At 39.2% G+C, this 24,936-nt stretch overlaps 1 protein-coding gene across 1 annotated transcript in view; it reads left to right on the forward strand.

The window, feature by feature from the left end:
- The first annotated feature begins 230 nt into the window (after positions 1–230).
- The window catches only part of dnah9l (dynein, axonemal, heavy polypeptide 9 like), a 35,656-nt gene continuing 10,950 nt past the window's right edge, over positions 231–24,936 (forward strand). Inside the window, exons 1-61 of the mRNA XM_086173119.1 lie at positions 231–527; positions 966–1,109; positions 1,225–1,415; positions 2,706–2,901; positions 3,120–3,219; positions 3,421–3,632; positions 3,710–3,943; positions 4,215–4,382; positions 4,600–4,716; positions 4,862–4,999; positions 5,614–5,734; positions 5,968–6,173; positions 6,630–6,734; positions 6,822–7,013; positions 7,338–7,538; positions 7,613–7,948; positions 8,061–8,138; positions 8,310–8,365; positions 8,575–8,695; positions 9,247–9,416; positions 9,533–9,755; positions 9,852–9,968; positions 10,135–10,221; positions 10,325–10,483; positions 10,624–10,707; positions 10,789–10,947; positions 11,144–11,266; positions 12,025–12,147; positions 12,319–12,543; positions 12,648–12,866; positions 13,072–13,242; positions 13,413–13,538; positions 13,613–13,720; positions 13,803–13,934; positions 14,017–14,177; positions 15,055–15,211; positions 15,331–15,476; positions 15,599–15,715; positions 15,794–15,932; positions 16,181–16,273; positions 16,559–16,753; positions 16,888–16,965; positions 17,294–17,426; positions 18,371–18,498; positions 18,966–19,114; positions 19,217–19,367; positions 19,533–19,664; positions 19,771–19,944; positions 20,023–20,227; positions 20,821–20,986; positions 21,114–21,216; positions 21,663–21,800; positions 21,919–22,020; positions 22,239–22,400; positions 22,524–22,607; positions 23,102–23,211; positions 23,379–23,541; positions 23,668–23,791; positions 24,217–24,359; positions 24,433–24,594; positions 24,811–24,870. Of these exons, the coding sequence (XP_086029245.1) occupies positions 231–527; positions 966–1,109; positions 1,225–1,415; positions 2,706–2,901; positions 3,120–3,219; positions 3,421–3,632; positions 3,710–3,943; positions 4,215–4,382; positions 4,600–4,716; positions 4,862–4,999; positions 5,614–5,734; positions 5,968–6,173; positions 6,630–6,734; positions 6,822–7,013; positions 7,338–7,538; positions 7,613–7,948; positions 8,061–8,138; positions 8,310–8,365; positions 8,575–8,695; positions 9,247–9,416; positions 9,533–9,755; positions 9,852–9,968; positions 10,135–10,221; positions 10,325–10,483; positions 10,624–10,707; positions 10,789–10,947; positions 11,144–11,266; positions 12,025–12,147; positions 12,319–12,543; positions 12,648–12,866; positions 13,072–13,242; positions 13,413–13,538; positions 13,613–13,720; positions 13,803–13,934; positions 14,017–14,177; positions 15,055–15,211; positions 15,331–15,476; positions 15,599–15,715; positions 15,794–15,932; positions 16,181–16,273; positions 16,559–16,753; positions 16,888–16,965; positions 17,294–17,426; positions 18,371–18,498; positions 18,966–19,114; positions 19,217–19,367; positions 19,533–19,664; positions 19,771–19,944; positions 20,023–20,227; positions 20,821–20,986; positions 21,114–21,216; positions 21,663–21,800; positions 21,919–22,020; positions 22,239–22,400; positions 22,524–22,607; positions 23,102–23,211; positions 23,379–23,541; positions 23,668–23,791; positions 24,217–24,359; positions 24,433–24,594; positions 24,811–24,870 (9,114 nt within the window). The remainder of the gene's footprint in view (positions 528–965; positions 1,110–1,224; positions 1,416–2,705; positions 2,902–3,119; positions 3,220–3,420; positions 3,633–3,709; positions 3,944–4,214; positions 4,383–4,599; positions 4,717–4,861; positions 5,000–5,613; positions 5,735–5,967; positions 6,174–6,629; positions 6,735–6,821; positions 7,014–7,337; positions 7,539–7,612; positions 7,949–8,060; positions 8,139–8,309; positions 8,366–8,574; positions 8,696–9,246; positions 9,417–9,532; positions 9,756–9,851; positions 9,969–10,134; positions 10,222–10,324; positions 10,484–10,623; positions 10,708–10,788; positions 10,948–11,143; positions 11,267–12,024; positions 12,148–12,318; positions 12,544–12,647; positions 12,867–13,071; positions 13,243–13,412; positions 13,539–13,612; positions 13,721–13,802; positions 13,935–14,016; positions 14,178–15,054; positions 15,212–15,330; positions 15,477–15,598; positions 15,716–15,793; positions 15,933–16,180; positions 16,274–16,558; positions 16,754–16,887; positions 16,966–17,293; positions 17,427–18,370; positions 18,499–18,965; positions 19,115–19,216; positions 19,368–19,532; positions 19,665–19,770; positions 19,945–20,022; positions 20,228–20,820; positions 20,987–21,113; positions 21,217–21,662; positions 21,801–21,918; positions 22,021–22,238; positions 22,401–22,523; positions 22,608–23,101; positions 23,212–23,378; positions 23,542–23,667; positions 23,792–24,216; positions 24,360–24,432; positions 24,595–24,810; positions 24,871–24,936) is intronic.

The following is a 24,936-nucleotide window of genomic DNA, read 5'->3' on the forward strand; positions in this document are numbered from 1 at the left end:
ACATGGAAACCAGTGGAGATGAACAAAGAGGGCATTAATGATAAGTGAAACAACATATTTTGAACCTGACCTAACTGGAGGAATAACAGTGAGTGTTTACTTCTTCTAGCTCCTGGTAGTTGACATTTACTCTACAATGAATGAATGTGCATTAGGCAGATTGCTTCTTCTCTTCTGTCTCCTATCTTTGACATTTATCTACATTGACATACATTTCCAGATAAGTCGTCATGGGTGAAGGTCTCAGGAGTGGCAGTAAGAGTGGAGGTTTGGGTAATGGAGGGGCGAGCATGCGCATTCCCCAGGAAATCTCCCTAAAAGTTGGGGTGGTATTGTCGGACGAGAGGGTGGACTTCCTTCGTGAGCAAGTCTTCTCTGTTTTGCGAATAAAGACGGATAAATGGAACCGCTTTATTGGTGCAGAAGAAAACCAGCATATCCTCCTGGACTTCCTGGACCATATTTGGAGCAGCAGGCTCCTGCTCTTCACCGGACCTGGAGGAACATTGCATGTAGGCGATGCTCAGGTAAAATATTGCCAGGACGTGACATTCGTTTTTAAAAACGTTCGGGCGACTGCGTTCAAAGACCGGGTCACATCTGTATCCCCAGAAATTTGCTGACAAATTAAGGCACAGTTATCATGTAAATAGTAAATCAAATTCTGCATCTATTTTCTAAATGCACTGCATAATATATCACCCCCTTCTAAACACTATTATATCGTTGGCAGAGTGGAAAAGCATTTTAGCGGAAATAATTATTCAGAAAATGATGGAGGAGTAATAATATGCACATATGCATATCACAAAGTTATTCCAGCTTTTCACCAAGCCAATACCCAAAACTTCCTGAGGATGCTGTCTTCTTTGCATCTAATGAGAACATTTTGAAATAAGTGTCTACTTATTTCTGGTGCTTTCAATACCGCCGAAAGCATCCCTACTGTTTCTGCATCTGTGAAGGCATCCCCGCCATGGAGGACCAAGCTGTTGTGCATACTAAAGAAGGGTGTAAAGAGAGTTGCTCGCCAAGGATTCAGACACCAGCTCCGATTAGGTGAAGTGCCCGGGTTCCCCATGGAGCACTTACCCATTGTCATTTCAGAGGTGGGCTCCATCCAAATGTCATGTTACACTAACATTTGTTCCCTGAGAAGTCATTGCATTCACAGTAGAGCGGCAGTCTCCGGCCTATAAAAATGTATACCTCCTGCCCGTATAGGTTCTGGTGTGTGTGTTGTCCAACAGTCTGAACCACGAAGAGTGGCCACAAGTGGTGACTGAGGACATCCACAGGCACCTGGAGAAGCTGAGGAGCAGGTTGGTGACACTGAGAGGTCGCGCTGAGGGACGGACCCTGCTGCCCCTGCCTCTGTGTGTCGAGGAAGCAAGGCCTCAAGACATAGTGCTCAGGTCAGAAGTCCATCGGACTCCACGTGTTTGGTAGTGTAAGAAGAGGGGACATGCTCTAAAGAATGATTTGGTGTAAAGCTGCAAATAACCCACACAAACTGAAATATTTAACTCAGCCTTCCTGTACATATTTTGTGTTGAAATCACTGTATTTGATGTTTATTATTCATAATTCATATTATATAACCTAAGATTCCTATTTGATAACAACCTCTCTGTCACTACACGTCTTCAAATTACCCTTATAAGCTTTAGAATAAAAGTGCAGATGTATTTCTGGACGATATTGGCTTGCGAAGATAGCCTCGTAACTTCAAGTCTTATGGCCTTGGTAGTTGTCTGTCTCCTTTTATTCCCTCAATGTTGTCAAAATGTGAGTTTGTATGGCAAAGATATTAGATGGAGAACCCTTCGGTTTGCTGAGTGTAGTATCTAAAATTAACTATATTAATTCCAAGATAGATATGCAACTTACCGCTTTTTCTATTAAATTAAGTCAAACCAGAATAAACTTTTTTTTATGTTTTTTTCAATGCGCGCATCCCACACTTTGCATCGCGCCCATTAATAGCCTCGAACGCACAGGTGACAGAAGTGATGTTCGGGTCAGGCTGGTGTCTCCTTTCCTTTCTTTGATTAATGAATTACCTGATTTATTTATTCATAAGAGGACCAGATGTGATGAGTTTAAAAAGAAATAATTAAAAGGATATTTTTTACTATTGAGTAAACTGTTACTGTTTGCTTGGATTAAATGTCGAACTTGACGTCATTAAACACGAAAACATAAGTGAAAATAATGACTTTGTTGGTAATTGTGCACCTGTCAGCTCTTGAAATGTTCTTCTATACATATATTTTTCAAAGTGATTAGATTTGGATCGCCTCATAAAAAGTGTTTCACAGTTTTAGAATTTCTCCTTATTTCAAAAGATGCAAGTCTGACTCATCCATGAAAATTGTAAAACCACGCTCAAATTCAGACATCTGAAAAACATCCTTTTTTTAAATAACATTTGTTTCTCATCCCTGTTGATAGTCCTCTCTTGTATTTGTTTGCCATTGTTTGCTTTCTGTAATTTGCGTTGACACATACCATATTGCTATGTTCATACGATATTTCATGGATTTCTTATTCTGTCCCCCTTTTTTTTTTACTGTCTATACAATTTTCTACTATTATTTATTATTGTTATGTTTTACTTGAAACTCTGGCACAACAATTTACTTTGGGATAAATAAAGTTGCTCTTATTCTTATTCTTATTTACCACCCCGCTGTCTCTTTCAGTCCTACTGGTTGGCCTCTGGACCGCGGTCTGCTGTACTCCATAGAGACTCTGATAGTCCAGTGGTCTGGACAGATATGGGATGTCCTGAAGAGAGACTCTGCTAAAGCACTGCTCCAAGGAGATCATCCAGGCCCCAGTGTGGAGCTCCAGTTCTGGACAAGCCAGCGGAAAAATCTCCTGGGCATTCAGTCTCAAGTAAGTAAATCGTAAAACTGTGAAATGAGACCGTAATTTCCAGATTAGATCCAAGACTCTTGTTATGTCTGAAGTCCATACCTCATGGTCATTACTTAAAACCATGTCGTAAATGTCAGTAGATTGTAAATATTTTTCACAACTTGGAATGCATTATTTACATCTGTCAGCCCAGGTTGTAACTTTACATCCTATTATGGTGGTTTTTTTTTTTTTAGATTCAAAGTTTAAAAGTGGAGCGGATCATTGATATCCTCAGGAAAGTCAAGAGCAGTTACTATTCTGTTTTCAAGGACATCGCCCTCAAAGTTAATGATGGTAGATAAAAATCTTTCTACCTCATCACTAATTATTGTCCCCTGTACTTGGAGATTGTGTTTATCATTAAAGCATGTCGCACACATGTTACAATCTGTCAGGACGAAATATTCAGATATAAATGAGCAAAGAATATCAGTGCTTTAAAATCTTCTACATGCCTGTTGTTATAATTAGTACTTCTCCGTGTGATTATGTTAGCTGTGCTGGAAGCTGAGGATATAGATCTGTATCTACGCCCTCTCAGGAGGACGATTAGCTGTTTGGAGGAGAAAAGTTTCTCTCAGGTAGATACTCTGCTGCCTCCTCTCTTCCACACGGTCTGCCTCATTTGGAGCCAGTCAAAGTACTACTGCACTCCAAAGCGCATAGTAGTCCTCTTGCAGGAGTTCTGCAATCTGATCATTGAAAAGGTAGAGATGCATTTTTCTGGACGTCAATGAGAATGACAATGACAAATAGTTTTAAGTGAATGTATGTTTACCTGCAGGCCTTTGCTTACCTTATCCCAGAGGAACTATTTAAGATGGAACTGGAGGAGGGGATGGAGAGAATCAAAATAACTATTTTGGTTCTGCGCACCTTCAAACAGCTGTTTCACACATACCGCCAGCGTGTTCCCACATATTACAGACAAAGTCAGGACATAAAACTCTGGGACTTCCCAGCTTCTCTTGTGTTCCAGCGTTCAGACCGTATCATGGAGAGGCTGCTAATGATTGAGGTGCATGGTTTTACAAATATGTTATTATTCCTGCTTTCACAGGAGCATTTGAATATATGATATATATATATAATGTTACCCTATATTTGTTATTAAATAAAAACAGCGAGTGCACCGGTTTAAAAATATTGAGTTGACTTCGTTGCCAACAATAAGTCCATCCTGGATATAATTACCCTTCCAAATATGGGCTCATAAAAATTTCTGTTTAACCTTCATCCAGTGATCATGCTCGTGTCATGCGCTGTTTTTGTTTTCCTCTCTACGGCAGGATCTATTTGCAGCGGCATTGGACTTTGTGAAGCTGGAAAAGGTTGAACTGGGTGGATCCAGGGGGAAGGTCCTCAGCGAAATGATCTTCAGCATGAATGAGGAGTTTCATGACCGCTGGCGAGCTCTTCGAGAAAGCAAATACGATCCCTTGGACTATAATAATGATGTGCGGATTCGTAAGATGTCGCGCATACCTTTATAATACATTTGTTTTTGAGTTGACACATCGTTCAGCTTTTCGTTTAGAGTCACTGCTAGCACAGTTAAACAGCAGGGTCATTAATAGTGACGATAACAGTAACATTGTCATGTACTGTCTGATAGTCATATCAAATCAATTCGAGTTGAGAATCATTTTTCATGTGTTTTCATCTTGTGTGCAGGATTTTGTGCATCGCCACAGGCATTTCATGGAGCAAAGCAGAGACTTTGATCTACGGCTGGGTACTGTCCTCAATTTGGCCTTTGAGGACTCGAAAAACCTAAAGTCTACTTTTAAGGTATGCCTATTGCAGCTTACTTGATTGGTAAATATATGGTCAGGTGCATATGCAAAGGGATTAAATGTCCTAAGCACTTTCCACCTCGCAATGAGGATTACTGAGGAATGAGGCAACTAAAAAGTCATTACATGTTCCTTTCCAGTTGTTAAAGATTTTTGGCACCCTCCTTGAGAGACCTAGAATCCACCAATTATTCTCTCCAAACTACAATGTGTTGTTGGCCATGTTCAACCAGGAAGTAGATCAATGCCAGGTTTTACTTGACCAACACAGAAATGGGGTAAGTAATGGAGAACGGAATCAAATTCCCCCCTTGCTGAAATATACAAAAATATATATTTTCTTCAAAATACAGTCTATTAAACTTCCTTAAGATCTGTCCATTAAAAAATGAACACACCAACTTTAAAAATTACATTTCCTATTTACGGTAATCCCACAGTCTCTCACGTTAAGAGAGAACCCCAAGTCTGTAACCTTGTTACATTACAAAACATGAAGCCTTTTTCCTGTTATTCAGCTTACCAAAAATGATGGGAATCAATGGTCCTGATCAACAACATCTTTTAATCACCATTAAATAAGAAGCACTGTAAGAAAATACATTACTGTTCAAAGATCTTTTTTTTTTTGGATGAAACTTCTAATGAGATAACAACAAGTTCCTCATCATAAAATATGAAGACACAACCAAGTACGGATTTATTTTTGGTGGGAATAGGGATGGTGATGTTTTCACTCGTGTTCCCTCATTAGTGTAAACTACAAAAGTGTATTTTTGCCAAAAATGAAAATACAGCATACACGCCAATTATATGTTCCAAAGTAGTTTTTCATTTGCATAATTGTGAGTAGAATCATCAACAAAAATTAGTCTGTGTGTTTCAGCTGCAGTCTGGCTATCCACTCCTGGGAAAAAATATGCCTCTGGTGGCTGGGAGGCTGAAATGGTCACAAGAGCTTCGGAATCGCATCCTCACCAGCAGGAGCAACCTATGCCAACTGGCTCAAATGTATGCATTAGTTCCACTATTGTACACACATTATCCCTCATACAGACTCATATTTTACAAATCTGGCAATGAATTTATTTCCTTTTTTTAACAGTTTTATCTCATAATCAAAGACTGACTGCAGTAAATGTTTTTTTTAGAATTTATTCATCCCATAGATTAAGGTAAATGTCATGGACCGCTGGGTGGCAGAGTGGTTGACTGTATTAATTCAAAATGTTTTGTTATTCATCACTTGGCTGCAGGCCTTTGGAGAGTGCTGAAGCAGACACTGCCCTCCAGAAGTGTGAGCGTGTTTTGGAAGTTTTGGAACAACAGGATGAGGAGGTTTTCACTGAGTGGACCGAAGGGTTGGAAGAAACCTGTCAGAAACATCTCCAAGAGTCTCTGCTGACAATCGATAACAACACCGGCTTGTACCGGATCAACTTCAGTCCTGCTGTAAATATAACGTTTCACGAAGTTAAAGATGAAGTTAAATGCAGGACCTTAATAAATTTAAATATTTTCTTCGGAGGGATTTCATTGACCCAGTTTTTCTTTAAATTTGCACATAAATTTAAGATGACTTTTGCACACTTAGAAAGACAGAGAGCAGAGGAGCATTTCAAGAAGGGTTGCAGCCATGTGTAGGACGAATATGTCTACAAACCTGTCAAAATTGAGTAGGATTATATAGAAATTAAATGTTTCAGCCAAGCGTTTTTAAAGTTGTCTGCAAATATCTTATATTTCTGTAATTCATTAAAATTCAAATAAAGACAGTCATCGTTTCATTCACCATTCAATAATCTGCGCAGGAATAATTTGAACCTATAGTGGTGTCTATTTACATTTTCTTCTGTGAATGTAAAAAAAAAATTGGATTTGATGGTTATTACCTTTTCCCATTTGAAGCTGGTGTCAGTGCTAAGAGAAGTTAAGTATCTGGGTATGTTAAAGAGCGAAAATATCCCTAAAGCTGCACTTCATCTCTTTTCTAAGCAGGAGAGATTCTACATGGTGAGTACAACGATACTATGTTTATCAGTCACGGATAGATTCTGTAAAGTACGCGCAGACTTTTTCACGAAATGTCGTTTCTTGCAGCACACACAGACGCTTACGTTGGTGACCCTGTGGTACAACCAGCTCTATAGTACCATTCTCGCTGTAGAGTTGGGATTGGTTAAAAATGAAATGGATAGGGTAAGATGTCAGTTAGAACCAGCCCTAAAAGAACTGACGTGGGCACAGGATGACCTGCAGGATTACATTAAAAGCACACGAGATCTTGTCAAGGTAAATCTTACCCATGTTGAATTTTACAAGGTTCTTCTTCAATTGCTTCAGCTTAAGTTCAGGACTGCTCAGTGTGATTTTTTTTTTTTTTTTTTTTGTACCTCTAACTTCGGTGTGATTTTAAAGGGTGTTCGGTCAAGTAGAGTTTATTCAAAAAGAATCAGAAATGATGTTGTAAAATGTTATTACCTTCCCATGAACCTGGCAAGTTTATCCCTTCCATCCCTTATTTCGGGAAACTGCACATAAACAAAACCACTTCGTAGCTTCTAACCTGGTCAAATACAACTGGTGGTCGTAACAGCTCTCGTTTGCTTTCACCAGAGCATTTCAAGTCGTGTCCAGAAGAGCAAAACAAATGTGGAAACCATCCAATCTCTCATGGGGAGAATAAGCCATCAAGCCTTTATTACCAGAAAGAGCCAAGATTCCACTCTTCTCTTTTTCTCTGACATTGAAGAGAGTGTAGCCAAACAGCAAGCTCTAATTACCAGTATTGGGGAGCAGATACACAAACTTCTGCAGGTATCGTCATAGTCTTGATCAAGTTTGCTGTCAGTGCAAATCATTTTCAGACGTACCAATTCATCCATCTTCAGGAGAATCAGTCTTTGCTTGGTGTATCGGACCAGGACAGCAGGGAGTGGCATGCCTACACTGACTATGTGGACAGGATTATCCTAACGGGCTTTTGTAGTGCAGTACGATGTTCCCTTCAGTACCTCATTGACAACACAGATGCAACAAATCACATTTCACCGCTGTTTGACGTCCGCCTGGTACTCAATGGCAAGGAATTGACATTTGACCCCCCGTTGGACTTCAGTCAAAGTGGCAGCTTCTTGGATATCGTAGATAAGATGGTTGCCAACATTATGAACATGGCGTCTTTCATTCCCAGAGTGGCAAGACATCAACAGCAGGACAATTATCAGGTGCTGCTCATTTAAGCTCATCCGTTTAATTCAAATATGAAAATATGAAACAATTAAATCAGTTTCCCTGCTGACATGCATCTCTTCAACATATTTCATTATTTTCCTCAAGAATGACATAAATAAAATGCAGGACTTGTCAGACATGTGCCATTTAATCCGATCAAGAGCGCGAGCAGCTATCTCTAAGGTGAGTAGCTTTTTTTTGCCACACAGAGAATAATGGAATTGAATCAATTATAGATTGGCAGAAACAAAATGTAATATCTTTAACAGAGTTTGTTTGGGCTATAAAGAAAGCTAATCACATATTGTGTCATATCTAATAGCTTTATGTGCATGTGAATTTCATATTTTTCAGGTCAGAGAATATCAAGCATCATTTGCTTGCTACCGCTATCTGTGGACGGATAACAGGTTAGCATATTATCATAATGTCTTTAGAGCTGTAAGAAAATATACTAAATCCACAAGTACACTCCTTGAAATTAAATTCCTATCAATGGCCCTCAGTGAGGGTGGCACAGTAGCGCTTCAGCCTCACAGCACAATGTGCTTCTTAAGATTGCTAAAAACTTGAATACTCTTAAGTTATAACTCTGATCTTCTTTTCTGGACATCCATAGGTCCGAATTTATGAGACAGTTCTTGCTGTACAGCCATGTGTTAAGTGCAGAGGAAGCTGAGCTGTATGCGGATTATGAACTGAAGAAGAATCCTCCAGCCTTGGAAAACTTCAAAGAACAAGTGTGCCTCACGTTTGTGTTTCCTGCTGCGTTTTAAATTGGCTGATATGAGATTTGATCGATTTTGTTACACTTGCAGTCAAAGCAGGAAGCGGCGGAGAACAATGTCTTTTAAACTAGCATGAAATCAGCGTCAGAATAACTAATGCCAAAGATCAATTTAGAATATCAACAATCGCTGCCTAATTCTTTTATCGTTAACAAATCAAAATCCGAAATCTGCGAAAACTTTAAATGCCAATGTCCACAGAAAATGACATTCGGCCATTTTTGAGTTAGAGGATTTGTTGCAAACGTATATTTTCAAATCAACCTTATTTTTTAATGTATATGATAACCAATAACACACTGTGGGCATGGATATTTACATTAATGTACTTTTACTTCAAAACCATTTTGAATGCATATGTACATATAGACCAAATAACAGCGTATTGTTCATTATCAGATTTTTTAGTAACAGTATCTGCTTTCAATCTATCTATTTAATTTTTGAATTGTAATGCCTTTCAAGTATCTCTTTGAATAACATATTTCTTTATTTTATTACAGATCAATCTTTTTGAGTCTCTATTTGTACAAGTGGGGAAAATGGAGGATGGGAGGGTAATTTGTGGCTGGCTACAGCTGGACATCAGACCCTTTAAGCACACACTTATGAATGTCATCAAGAGATGGAGCTGGATGTTTAAGGAGCACCTGCTCAACCACGTGAACCAGAGGTTAGAAACGTTATTTCACAGGCAATCCTACTTTAGACTCTTTTGATCATGTTAAAACGGTTTTACTTCTCCACTACACATTATTCACATTATTCTCTTCTGTGCCGTTCCCACAGTGTCAGAGAACTGTCCTCCTTTGTCCTGGAAACAGCCCTCGGCCTCTCCAAAAAAGTGTCAGAGGGCGACTATGCAGGCCTTGTGAGCATTATGGGACATTTAATGGCCATTAGGGACAGACAGATCAGCAATGAACAGCACTTTAAACCTCTCAAATCTACAGCTGAGCTCCTCAAAACCTATGGACAACAACTTCCTGAGAGCATATACACACAACTAGAAGTAAGAGCTTAAATACGCGCCTCTATTCTTTATAGCTAATACATATGTGAATGTTCATTTGTCACTGTAATTCGATATTCATTTACAAACCACTAGGAGCTGCCTGAGAAATGGAAGAGTCTGCAGAAAATTGCATTTACGGTCAAACATGAAGTTGCACCACTACAATCCAATGAAGTTTCAGTTATACGTAGGAAATGTCTCCGGTTTGAGGTGAGTTTGTGTGTAAACAGAGACAGATGTTTGTCAGCCAAATACCAATAAAGAAAGACCTCAAGATCTGTCATATTAACCTTCACATTGCATTATATATGAACCAGAACCCCCCCCCCCCCCGCCAACCGCACAAAAATATTTTTGTTTTTTGTTTCATTTATAGGTCAAGCAACATGAGTTCAGGGAAAATTTTCGCAATGAAGCTATCTTTAAGAGCAACGTGCAAGAGCCGTATAGACTACTCGATAAAGTGAGCTTCCGGGAAACAAATTCGTTTTGGCCTAAAGGTAATTTACAGTATATGATACAACTGAAACACATTGTTTTGTGTGTGTGTTTTTTTTTTCTTTCAGTCTGATCAAGCTGTGGGAGGAATGGAGGCAGAAATGAAAGATTTGCAGGACACAGCAGCTCTGTTTGAAGTGAGCTTCCCAGATTACAAGCAGCTGCGTCAGTGCCGCACTGATATCATACTTGTGAAAGCAGTCTGGGATATGATCATCTTTGTCAAGGTACTATACTTGAGTGTCACACAAATTGTTTTACTAAGGGCTTTCTGTTCACATTACATTAGATTTAGTCATTTAAGTCAATTAATTGATGTAGTAGTCATCTGTTTGAGTGTTAAATGTATTTGTGTTCTTCATACCAGACGTGTATAGAAGATTGGACCAAGACACCTTGGAAGGAGATCAATGTTGAGCAGATGGACATGGAGCTTAGAAGATTTGCTAAAGTACAACAAGATACCTGAGAAAAATCAGTTTTAGTAACGCAAAGTGTTTGTCTTATATTTATGCTTTGCTACACATTGAAGGAAATGAAGATGCTGGATAAGGAAGTGCGTGTGTGGAATGTCTACATAGGACTAGAGTCAACTGTGAAGAACCTGCTGACGTCTCTGAGAGCTGTCAACGAACTGCAGAACTCAGCTGTCAGAGAAAGACACTGGCAACAGCTTATGAACACCACCCAGGTATCTCTTTTGCTTCCATCCATTTCAGTAATGACTAATTAATTCAAATTCCCTTCCAAATCTGATCCAATGCAATCCGGTCTTCACACATTTTGTGCTCAAGCCTGTCATCTTCAGTCAAGTTCACTGAACCCAATTATCTTTCTCTGATACCTGATCATAGACATGTTTGTCATGTATTTCATTTGGTGAGTAGGTGAGGTTTGTCATGGGAAAGGGCACCACCCTAGGGGACCTGTTGGAATTACAGCTTCACCGTGTGGAGGACGAGGTCAAAAACATTGTGGACAAAGCTGTGAAAGAAATGGCCATCGAGAAGGTATTTCTTTATATGCCAGTAAAAATATATATTCACATTTACCAATAAATACAAATGACCATAGATGTGGTACATGTATGGTCAGTACATATATTTCTATTTATATAGACTTCATTTATCAAAAGTACAAATTTCAAGTCTTGAGACAGAAGTTATCAAAGAAAAATCCTGCCATGCAAAATAACATGGACTTATTGCAAAAAAGGTAGCAAAACCTAAAAATGTCAAGAACAAAACAGTCCACCTGTGAGTCCACAAGAGTGCAATATTTTTTCATACTCTTGTGCACGCCTTATCTTTCACCTGGTACTTAAGACCTTAAGACATTTTATAGCCTTGACTTGTTACTTAGACACTTTATAGTTTATTTGTATTTCTTATTCTCCACCCACCCACCCTTTTTTTTAACCGTTTATACAATTTTCTACTATTATTTATCATTGCTATGTTTTACTTGTAACTCTGGCACAACAATTTCCTTCAAGATTAATAAAGTTGTTCCTATTCTTATTCTTACTCTTACTCTTATTCTTATTCTTATTCAATAGGAAATCTAGGAACCGAAAGCCTACAGGCTAAATCGCAAACAAAGATTTTAATCTGCAGAAGAAATGTAGTGTACAGGAATAACCTTTTCTAGCTAAAGCTGCAAGTACAGCTGCAAGCATTTAAGTTCAATTTGAAATACACTTTTGTGAAACCTTTTTGGAAACCATTTTCCTTGTTTTCTAGCTGCTTCTATGCTGCTTTTTCTATAGGTTTTGGCAGAGATATCCCATACATGGAGTGGTATGTCATTGTCTTATGAGACTCACATCAGCACTGGAATCCCTCTGCTAAAAGCAGATGAGAATCTGATAGAAACACTTGAAGATAACCAAGTAAGTGCTGACTCATGAAATCCAAAACAATAAGCATTATCCTCGCTGATGTTCATACCGATGTTAAACAGTTATTTTCTGAATAGTTAATATAAAGTAACTACATGTGAAAACAGTTGTTAAATGACCAGGACCTAGAACATCATGTTTGTTTCTTCCATGCCTCCGTAGGTGCAGCTCCAAAACATCCTCATGAGTAAACATGTGGAATATTTCCAGACAGAAGTGAGTGGATGGCAGAGAAAGCTGATGGTGGCTGACCAGGTCATCTGCACCTGGATGTCCGTGCAAAGGACCTGGGCCCACCTCAACAGCATCTTTACCAACAGCCATGACATCCGTTGCCAGTTAGCTAATGATGCTGAGCGCTTTCAAGGAATACACACGGATTTTCAGGTATTTCATTTGAGCTTCAAAAAGCTGGCCCGCACACGTCTGTTTAACTATATCGCAGTGCCTCTCTCTTTATCTGTCCATTTCGTGGTCTGTGTCTTCACCAGAATTTGATAACGGAGGTGGTAAAGAATAGCAATGTGGTAGAAGTCACCAACCAAAATCACTTCTTGGAGAACCTGGAGGCTTTGCAGCAGAGGCTCTCTGTATGCGAGAAAGCTTTGGCAGAATACCTGGAGACAAAGAGGCTAACATTCCCCAGATTTTACTTCGTCTCAGCATCTGACCTGTTGGAGATCGTTTCCAAGGGAACGCAGCCCAAACAGGTGACAGAAAACAGAAAACAATTTCAGTAAACCGTACAAGACAGACATATAATTACAACATTGGTGGTCATTGCAACATTGCTTTTTGCATTGCAAGTCTTTCGGATGTTTTCCTTTTTCATTTTAATTGTTGTCAGTCACAAGATTGTGATCGGCATAAACTTTAAACCAGTTCTGGAAGTGACAGGTTTTGAACATTTTTCAGGTGACCAGACACTTGGTTAAACTGTTTGACAACATAGCGGATCTTCGCTTTAAGGAGTCAGACAGGGGTGAAGGAGGAATGGAGGAAGAACGCAAAGCTGTTGCTACGGGAATGTACAGTCGGGAGGGAGAATATGTTCCTTTCCCCGAGTCCTGTGTCTGTGAAGGGCAGGTACCGAGAGACAAAATAAACTGGATTTACTTCTGCATTCGCTTATCACTTTAGCATGTCAGATATGGAATAACTTGTTTCTCAGTACTCTATTTGTGAATTTTGAACAAGTGGCATGGTTGCCTTTTTGTTTCCATGTCTTTAATAGTTTTTATTTGTTCTTTACAAAGGCTGAGTGCTGGTTGAGTGCCCTGGAGAGCACCATGCATTGTACAGTTAGGAAGGAGATTCAAGAGGCTGTCGCAGCCTACGAGGACAAACCCAGAGACCAGTGGCTCTTTGACTACCCTGCACAGGTCAATCCTAATGCAGAAATGCATTTAGATCGATAACCATCCTTAAATGATACGGCTTATTTTTCTTCATGTAGGTTGGGTTGACAGGGAGTCAGGTATGGTGGGCCACAGATGTGGGCATTGCATTTGCAAGGGTTGAGGAGGGCTATGACAGCGCTCTCAAGGATTACAATAGAAAACAGGTAATGCAAGGAAGTCAGTGTCAGACACTGGAAAAAATAATGGATGTCTCTTTTGTAACTGTTGCCAAATAATGTATTTTAGATCACACAGCTAAACTCGCTTATCCACATGCTGCTTGGGGATTTGAGCCCTGGGGACAGACAAAAAATAATGACTGTTTGCACAATTGATGTCCATGCTAGAGATGTTGTTTCCAATCTCATTGCTCAAAAGGTAATGCTTGAATAAATCATGAAAATTACAATGTTTTGGAATAAATTCCTACAAATAAGTTACTCTGGTCATGGTCTTGTAGGTGACAACAGGACAAGCATTTGCATGGCTCTCCCAGTTACGCCATTGCTGGGATGATAAATCTCACAATTGTTATGTTAATATCTGTGATGCCCAGTTCCAGTATGGCTATGAATATCTGGGAAACACAAATAGACTGGTCATTACCCCACTCACCGACAGGTACCTGGACATAATTTGTATTTTATTATGCATCAATCCTTAGGCACAATGCACGCTTTTCAAGCTTCAACTTATTATTCTGATGTGAATATTCATTTAATAATGTTGTAATGGAATTAGAGGATTTCCACCATATTAGGGGTTTGATTGTTTCTGCTGCCAGGACAGAGTTGAGTTATTGCAATTTCCTGATAAACTTCATTATGCTAAGTGAAAGTTCACATAAGTTAACGTGCTCAAACACGAAGCAAATGCAAACCAGCTCATGCACTCATGGCTACGCTATAATGAAATGACTGTTTTACATACAGTTAGGCCCAGAAATATTTGGACAGTGACACAAGTTTTGTTATTTTAGTTGTTTACGAAAACGTATGCAGGATAAAATTATAATTATTAATCAATGTGAGCTTAAAGACCTGAAAAAGCATAACAAAGGAGGAATCCCAGCATTTGGTGATATCCATGGGTTCCAGACTTCAGGCAGTCATTGCCTGCAAAGGATTCTTAACAAGATATTGAAAAGCAACATTTTACTTAGGGTTATCTTTATTTATCCAATTACTTCTGAAATGAGGAGTGCTTGTATAAAAATAGCTACTATTCCTACATGTTTAATCATATGCTTTTGTTCAACCCCTGGAATTAAACCTCTTCAAGTCTGCACTTGAATTCCATTGTAGTTGTTTCATTTCAAATCCAATATGGTGGCTTGCAGAGCCAAAATCGTGAAAATTGTGTCACTGTCCAAATATTTCTGGGCCTAACTGTATGTGCACCAATGATTTAATATGACATTATTAAAAATTCACTAACTAATTAAATCCATTTTGCTGCTATAATGAGGTGTTTAATATTGCAACTGTGCTTCATTCAGGTGTTACATAACTCTTACCCAGTCGCTACATTTGACTATGAGTGGTGCTCCATCTGGCCCAGCTGGAACGGGCAAGACAGAAACCACTAAGGACCTTGGACGGTCCCTGGGCATCATGGTATATGTGTTTAACTGCTCAGAACAAATGGACTACAAGGTACCCGAGCACATTTTGTCCAACGTACAATCATACCACATGCCCAATATTGACATTTTCATATTTATTGTATTTAATAGTTTTGGTAAACAGTCTCTCTGTCTCTCATTCTCCTTTAGTCTATAGGTAACATTTATAAGGGTCTTGCACAGACGGGAGTCTGGGGTTGTTTTGATGAATTTAACAGGATCTCAGTGGAGGTGCTGTCTGTGGTAGCAGTGCAGGTCAAAACTATACAAGATGCTGTACGTAACAAAAAAAAGAGGTACGTTCGGAAAAAAAAAAAGCTTGCATTACAAACAATCCTTTTTTTTCTGTGTGTGAATCTGCGGGTCTAAATTGAGATCACTTATTTAGAGGCATGTAAACATCAATATTTTGATCTAGGTTCCATTTCCTGGGGGAGGAAATAGAGCTGAAGTCAACAGTAGGAATCTTTATCACACTAAACCCAGGTTACGCTGGCAGGGCTGAGCTCCCAGAGAACCTCAAAGCTTTATTTAGGTTTGATGTATGTTTAAAGAAATTTAAGAGATAGCTAAAGTGAATGGGAAAAATAAAGCTAATTTGTTCACTCCTCAGACCATGCGCAATGGTGATCCCAGACTTTGAGCTGATTTGTGAGATTATGCTGGTAGCGGAGGGTTTCATAGACGCTCGTTTATTGGCTCGCAAGTTCATCAGCCTTTACACTCTGTGCAAAGAGCTGCTGTCAAAACAGGTAAGAGCAATTCAGGGAATCCATTATTTTCATTTTCAGTCATATGACAATTAAGCCTGAAAAAATGTAAAAAGGCCTTTTTTGATTATTCTGTTTCATATAACATTTTTTTTTCCCTTTCTGCCAATGTGAGAACGCCTTGCTGTCTGATTACCATGTCTGTACTTTTGGTTTTAAAACCTCCAACAGAGGTTCAACAAATATGAACATTTTTGATTGCTTATTATTTCATTTTCAATATACGTCAGGAACATTATGATTGGGGTTTAAGGGCCATCAAGTCAGTTCTGGTTGTGGCTGGATCATTAAAAAGAGAGGACCGCAGCAGACCTGAGGAACAGGTAAGCATCATCAAAGGGAAAACATATAATTCTTACCAATTGTGCTCCATAATCATCTTGGACTCCATTATTGTGAGTTGCTGATTTTTTGGATGATTGCAATATTTCAATCGCAAAAAGAGAATCTCCAAATAATTTCCATTGTAAATTGTTTGGAAGGAGGTGAGACATCTCTACAGCTCCAAATAATTAGCCAATCACACCAGAGAGGCCATGGAAGCAAGAAGAAAAATATTGCTTTTTTTATTGATGTTTACTGGACACCCACAATCATTTTCTATTTAGGTATTGATGCGGGCGCTGAGGGACTTCAACCTGCCAAAGATAGTGACCAGTGATGTACCCATATTCCTCGGGCTTATCAGTGACCTCTTTCCTCATTTGGATGTACCCCGGAAAAAAGACCCAGAGCTTGAAAATGCTGTCCGCCAGTCAATCAGTGATCTACGACTGCAACCTGAGGAGAATTTTATATTGAAGGTGCCTGCATTTTGCAATCACACTAAATTGGGCTGTTTTCATCACACATGAGAAGAAATGCATATTTGTAAATGATTGCATTCATTTTGTTAGTGCATTATGTAATTGTTATTTCCATGCTTTTGTGTTTACAGGTGACCCAACTGGAGGAGCTTCTGGCTGTTAGACACTCTGTGTTTGTCGTAGGAGGCCCAGGAACGGGAAAGAGCCAGGTTTACATAAGTGTTGACACTTTTTAAAATACCTGTGTCCATTTGAGTCATTATTAAATAGATTTGATTTTAATAGAAACGAAAATGCCACATAATGGATATAGAATAAGATATTCGTCAAGGCATTCCTACTATTCCCCAAAACACTATAAGTCCCGAAAAAAGGGTCTCCCAAGAGATTAATAAAGTTCCATTCTATCCATATGAGTGAGTTGCTCATCTATTTGAACCTATAAAAGATGTGTTAAGAAAATTTCTTGAGTCTGTATGAGTAGAATTTATAATTGACTGAGCAAAATGTATCACTTTTCTTATGTAAATTCAACAGATCTTAAAGACCCTCAATAGAACCTATGCAAACATGAAGCTCAAACCTGTATGGACTGACATCAACCCAAAAGCTGTGACAACAGATGAATTGTTTGGTTATTTGCACCCTGCTACCAGAGAGTGGAAGGATGGTGAGGATTTTGATATGATCGGCAATAAATGAAAATGAATGAAGCCTCAGCTGTGCTGCCTCCAGATCTTACTTCTGAGTGAAACCGGAATTTGTTTGGGGGCTTTGGAGGATGGGGGATATATCTAAATATCTAATTAGGATTAGTTTGAAAGGCTATTTTGAACCACAACCAAATGCTTTTGAAATTCCTTTTCATGGGGAATATTGTGAAATTGCAGTATGCAAAAACCACACGCAATATTTTTTGCTCCACAATGTAAGGACGTATTCATATACAGCATGTCCTGATTTAGGCAGCTCTTCCAAAATCAGTATGAGTTTCCTCAAAGGGATTGGTAGGCTTAGTCATATGTGAACTTAGCGATCATATTTAAATACAGAACACTAGCAAGAAGAGATTGCAGAGAACGGTATGATTGCAATAAGAACAAAATAAACCCAATCTATCAAAACTACAAATATGATATGTGAATATAGCATAAAGGAGATGGATTATAAAAAAAAGTAAAATAAAGCATATAAAGGAGCACACCATGCCAACTGTTTGTAGTGTTTGAAAACTGCGTGTTCATCATTGTTTACCATTTCTCAAGGCACTGCATCATCTTATTACATGCCACTCTGTTAGTATCAAGGTGCCGTCTTCACCCTGATGGAACTATTCCTTTTTTTCCCACCCAAGAACATTGGGTCATTATTATGCCATTCCTTATTTAAACACATTAACAGACCAATGTAACATCCGACCAACATTTATGGCAGTTTTACAAACAGGCTCCTATTGCGCAATTGCAATCAATTACATTACTAGCATTTCCGATATTATCTGAGGACTCTGTACTTCATGCCAAGGTTGTGTGTGGAAAGCAAACAAGCTTTACGTATGAATGCACAAAAAAAAAAATTGCAATATCAATATGACATACTATGTATCTGCTTTAGGTGTCTTCTCATCAACCATGAGAGAGCTGGCCTCGGTTACTCATGATGGACCAAAATGGATCGTTTTGGACGGGGATATTGATCCAATGTGGATTGAGTCACTAAACACAGTAATGGATGACAATAAGGTTAATGTCCATTATGGCAACTAAATGGACTTATATGTTACAGAACTACATCCACTTTATCAGATATGTATGAGTGATTATTTTCTTTCCCTTTGCCACTAATTACTTATGTTCTGCTTCCTAACATCCAAAATATGTTTTACAAAAGCCTTCACATTTTGAGATCTAATCAATGTAATCCACCCAGATGTTAGACATCGCCACCTACATTGAGGTGGACCTAAAAGGGTAAATGTCCAACATAATGACCCAAACTGGCCACACACAGGCAGAAAGACTTTATATGCATCTGGATTTATTGTATTCTTTCTCAGTGTTCTCCCACTGTCCAGATGCTTGAATGTTTTTTCTCACCTAGAAGTTTCTTCAAAGCATCTACAAATGAATACGAGTAAACAGCATCTGAGCATATTTAGATCCCCTCTGTTATTCTGAAAAAGAAAACTGTTTTGCATTTCTTTGTGAAGGTGCTGACTTTGGCAAGTAATGAAAGGATCAGTTTATCCTCCACCATGCGTCTTGTCTTTGAGATATCTCATCTAAAAGCTGCGACTCCAGCAACTGTGTCCAGAGCTGGAATTCTCTATGTCAACCCACAGGACCTTGGCTGGAGCTCGTAAGGAAAAGGCATTTGTGCACGCATAAATACATACTCATCTATTTTTTTCTTAAACATCAGGGCGGCGTGTTCAGCACCTCTGTTCCGCTGTATTCTCAGTTACGTGACAAGCTGGATTGACACCCGACAGGCCCAATCAGAGCGGGCAAACCTCACAATCTTATTTGATAAGTATGTGCCATACTGTCTTGAGCAAGTCCGCTGCAACCTGAAAACTATCACTCCGATGCCAGAAAACAGCATGGTGCAAGTGAGGACAGCCACATGCAGTATTTTGCCTTTTAGCTAAAAAGTCAAGTTTTTTTTATAACAGATATAATTTGCATTAAGTTTTCATCATTTCTGAGTTTGTTCTTGTATAATATCAATGTGTTTTGCCAATTTATTGTTTATATTTTTTGTATTGCCCAATCAGACTCTGTGTTCTTTGCTGGACTGCCTACTGACGGAAGTTAACATTCCAGCGGACTCACCAAGGGAGCTTTATGAGATTTATTTTGTCTTCGCCTGTGTCTGGGCCTTTGGAGGGGCTCTCTTTCAGGATCATGTGCGTGGTGACTGTTTTACCAGAATGACTTCTGTATTTGTAATTTTTAACTTTTCGCATGATTGTGCTGTTCTAACTGGTTATGCTCTCTGACAACTTGGTCCAGCTGAATGACTATCGTGTTGAATTCAGCCGCTGGTGGTCTAAAGAGATGAGAGCGGTGAAGTTTCCTTCCCAGGGAACCGTCTTTGACTATTTCATCGACTCTGAGACAAAAAAATTTACTCCTTGGAGTGAAAGGATGATGCCTTTTGAACTGGAGCCTGACGTTCCATTGCAGGTGTGTCTGGAGGAGACACAAGAAATTGTATCATTTTTAACAAGCCCTGTCAGACAGTTCATATGATGTCTTTTTCAGACAATGTTGGTGCACACTCCAGAAACCATCTGTCTCACCTATTTCATGGACCTGCTGCTGCAGAGAGGGAAACCTGTCATGTTAGTGGGAAATGCGGGAGTAGGGAAGACCATTCTGGTTTCTGATAAAGTCGCCAAGTTAAAGGAAGATTTCATGGTGGCAAAAGTCCCCTTCAACTACTACACCACTTCAGCAATGTTGCAGCGTAAGATAACCGAGTTTCTGCACGAATGTTTTTGGAGGACAGGGAAGTGGCACATCATTTGGGGTTGGAAAAATATAGTTTAAATCTTGAGCCCTGTCTTTCTGACTGAAGCGAATTAATGCTCACTCTGGATTTGCTTAGCAGTGACTTGGCAGACACAAATGCCCCTGATATAGTCACTGTCAAGGATCAGGAATAAGGTTAAAAGTGTTTTGTTAAACTGGATAGATGTTTTTTTTTTAATTTAGCTTAGTTTTGTTGTCTCACACAGGAAATGGATTACCAAGTCCTTTTGATATCTTCCCTTGAAATTTCAAGCAACTAATAACATTCCAACCTGTTACCATGAGTAAAGGGGGGTTGCAACAACAAATTATCTCTTTCCATTTAACCCTGTCCCCAACCTCCTTCTCTCTCACACTAACTAACTTCATAACCAGCTTGAAATGCACAAACTAGATTAATTTATCACTGTATTTTTTAGTCCCCGTTCCCAAGAGTAAACCCGCCTTCCAGTCAGAATATGAGAGTACTGCAATTACCCCCCAAAACAATTCCATGAACTCTCTTGTGAAAAACATCTGGCCCCTCAGGTGTCCTGGAGAAACCTTTGGAGAAGAAAGCTGGTCGTAAATATGCCCCTCCTACTGCCAAGAGGCTTATCTACTTCATTGATGACCTGAACATGCCTGAGGTGGACGTGTATGGAACCGTCCAGCCCCACACACTCATTCGTCAACATCTGGACTATAATCACTGGTATGACAAATGCACATAATGAAAACTCTTAAAGTCCAAGTTAAAAATATGCATCATCTTTCTATATAACGCAGGATTTACTAAACTCTTGATCTAAGCTGAATCAATAGAAAGCAAATCTTTTTAGGTATGACAGACAACGGCTGGTGGTGAAGGAGATACACAACTGCCAGTATATAGCCTGTATGAATCCAACTGCTGGAAGCTTTTCTATAAACCCTAGACTACAGGTAAACAAACAAAATGTACACAGTAAATACAAACACTTTAGCATGTCTTTCAAATCAAAAGGTTGGCAGTTCAATTCCCGACTCTTCCTATCTGCTTGCCAATGTGTCTTTGGGGAAGACACAGACCCTACACTTTCTCCTGGTAGTCTGGTTAGCGCTTTGCATGGTAGTTTTACAGCCATTGGTGCGTGCATATGCATGCAAATTGATGTAATACAGTGTAAAAGACTTTAAACTGCGAGCTGATGAAAACGCTATATAAATGGAGACAATAATCATAATCCTAACAGCACAGAAGTTGTGAGCTAAAACTAAAAAGTAACAATAAAAGACATTAAAATATATCGCAAAGTTCAACAGTATGACTTAGCAGTGAGTATGTGAATTTGTCTATACAAAGAGGCAGTTTCCTTTTTTTAATGGTTCTCACAACTTCTATTTTCCAGAGGCACTTCTCTGTATTTGCAGTACATTTTCCATGTGCAGATGCTTTGTCCACCATCTTCTCAAGTATCTTGTCAGCCCACTTTCTACAGGGAGGATTCAGTTATGGGGTCTCCCGCTCTGTTGGAACCCTCATACAGGTATACTTGCAGATATTTATGCATTCATTCATTCATTATGTTCCACACAATGCCCATCTGTTTAAATGTGCTTCGAACCATTTGTACACTGATCCTCCGATTAATTCTGCTCATCCAGGCAGCAGTATGTCTGCACCAAAAAATCAGTCAGAATTTCCTCCCAACGGCAATACGCTTTCACTACATCTTCAACCTGCGAGACCTTTCCAACATCTTTCAGGTACCACAAGCTGGGAAGCATGAATATCCAAGGCTGTCTCCTAAAATATCTATTTCATTTATTTGAGGTCTATGATTTAAACACTGGGAATTGCCTCATATTTAGAGTTTGAATGGAGCAACAAGACATACGTCCTTGAGAAGAACCCGGCCTGTTATAGTAGTTAAACTTTACTGTAATGCATATAACTAATACAGTCCATGTATCTTTTTTCACAGGGCATCCTGTTCGCCCTGCCTGAGTGTATTAGATACCCAAATGAACTTGTACATCTCTGGCTCCATGAGAGCTCCAGGGTCTACTCAGATAAACTTATGGAAGAAAAAGATGTGGAACTTTTCAACAAAATCCTTCTCGACACCGGCAAGAGATATTTTGAGGTATATCTGAATATCCTCATTTTCAACCACAACACCTTAAAATCCAACAATGTAAAGAACACCAAGCAATCATGGTGCAGTTTTGGATATTTTAGTTGTAACTAGTAAACTCGATTTTTCCAGGGTATAGATGAGTCAATTTTCATTCACCAGCCACTGGTGTACTGTCACTTTGCTCAGGGAGTGGGAGAACCTCGCTATCACCAGGTAAGAGACATTATACACACTAATTTATTTTGCAATTATCAAAGAAGGTTGAATAAACCCTCCCCAGTCAACAACCCAAGTCCACAGCATACAAAATGCCAAAAATGAGGTTAACTGACTGACAGCACTGTCTTCCACCATGGTAATCAGCTCTGGACTCCAAGTTGAATCATTCAAGCATTTATTTTTTCTTTACTAGTTTGATATTAAAATGGAGTTAGATTGTTTTTGACTGCAATCACTTTAATATCTGTAATATTTTCAAGGCAAAGGGTGGGTGAAATAAATTCTTCTGTCCCGTCTAATCTGTCAGGGAAATTGTTTGGATGAATGCACTGCTCTCATTAACAAACTAATTACAGTTGTATAATCGGCTTGAATTGAAAGTTAACTTCCTAAACTGTTGATAAGAACTAGATTTCATTATCATACCTGGAGTTGCTGCCATCACGCAGCATCACCAAGTTAATTTGTGTATTTGGCTTTCTTGTCAGGTTTCCGACTGGGAGAAACTCCAGAAGACACTTGCTGACAGTCTTGAGCATTATAATGAACTGCATGCTGTCATGGACCTGGTTCTGTTTGAAGAAGCCATCCAGCATGTGTAAGAGACTCTTAGACACACACACACAGACAAACAAACACACACGAATTACAGTCAAACATGCAAACATGGACAATCTGCTCTTGTGCAATAGGGAGGATTGATCCGATTGTTAAATAAACCAAAGAGCCTTTTTGCATGCTGTTGGTTGCAATGTTTGTTTTCAGGTGTCGCATTAGCCGTATCCTTGAAGCCCCTTTCGGTAACGCCCTGCTGGTAGGTGTTGGTGGGAGTGGCAAACAGAGCCTCTGTCGTCTGGCTGCCTTTCTCAGCACTCTCGAAGTTTTCCAGATCACACTGCGAAAAGGTTATGGCATATATGACCTCAAGGTAATACATGTATATAGCTTGAACACAGTGACGTCCTACAATCACCTTACAGAATTTAAGAGACCTAATAAGCCTTAAGTCTACGCTTTCACTCCCTTTTTTGCATGCTTGTTTTTGAATCTCCAGAGTGATCTAGCAGCTTTATTTATGAAGGTAGGAGTGAAAAACATCGGCACAGTGTTCCTTCATACGGACGCCCAGATTCCAGACGAACGCTTCCTCGTGCTCATCAATGATATGCTGGCTTCAGGTTTGATCATGCAGTTTGTTCAATTCAGAATTTGTATTGGAAAGAATAACAGCTCAAGGCACTTGAGCAAGACCATCCGTTTGAAACAAGAAATGCTTTTTCTGCTTGATTTTCTTTTTCAACAAAGGTCCTGAAAGTTTGCCTCCAACAGAATGAAAGCAAATACTAAAATTTCACAAGTCCTGCTTTCCCCTTGTTATCTCCAGTGCTCATTGTCAAACCAAAACTATCACAAAATATTTGGGATGCTACATAAAACCTGATATTGATTGACCACAAAGAAAATGAATATTCCCATTTTTGTACAAAGAAAATCACCATGCAGCATTTTAAGGCTTAAAAATTCAATTAAAGGAACAAGAAGAGGACAAATATCACTTTGAGAAAAGTCGGGTCTAAACATGAATCTTGCATTTGTTATTCAGGAGAAATTCCAGACCTGTTCAGTGATGAAGAAATAGAAATGATTGTAACATCTATCCGAATGGAGCTGAGAGGATTAGGACTAATGGATACCAGAGACAACTGCTGGAGCTTCTTTATTGACAGGATCCGAAGACAGCTTAAGGTTTGAAACATAACCTGTTATTAATATGAGTCCTCCTAAATCACTCTCATCCACCGTTCTTTCTGCCCGCCAGGTGGTCTTGTGTTTCTCTCCAGTTGGATTCACACTTCGCACGCGTGCCAGGAAGTTTCCAGCTCTTGTAAACTGCACCGCCATAGACTGGTTCCACTCATGGCCTCAGCTCGCCTTACAGTCTGTCAGCTCGACTTTCATAGAAAAGATACCTGGACTGGAGGTAACGGCATTTCTGATGACACTTTCTTCTATTATATTTATGTCTCATTATATCCATACATTTGAATGCGAACTCTGCAGAACCACAAAGCACTGAATCGAATTCATGAAACAGTTTGAACATTTTTGGTTGATTGCTTTTGTTGTCGTATATTAGTTTTTTTTAACATGATGCCGACTAATTTTTAATTCCCCCCTGTTTGTTTATTCACTACAGCCACATGTAAGGTCATCTATTAGTGAGTTCATCTCCTATGCCCACACAAGTGTCAATGAAGTAAGGAGCCGTGCAAAGCACCATGTGGCATACGCACTCCTGACACCTTTGTTTGATTTCATCATT

The sequence above is a fragment of the Fistularia commersonii genome, chromosome 25 (assembly GCF_037954325.1).
Source record: "Fistularia commersonii isolate RoL2024-O1a breed Wild chromosome 25, RoL_Fcom_v1.0, whole genome shotgun sequence".
Classification (NCBI taxonomy): domain Eukaryota; kingdom Metazoa; phylum Chordata; class Actinopteri; order Syngnathiformes; family Fistulariidae; genus Fistularia; species Fistularia commersonii.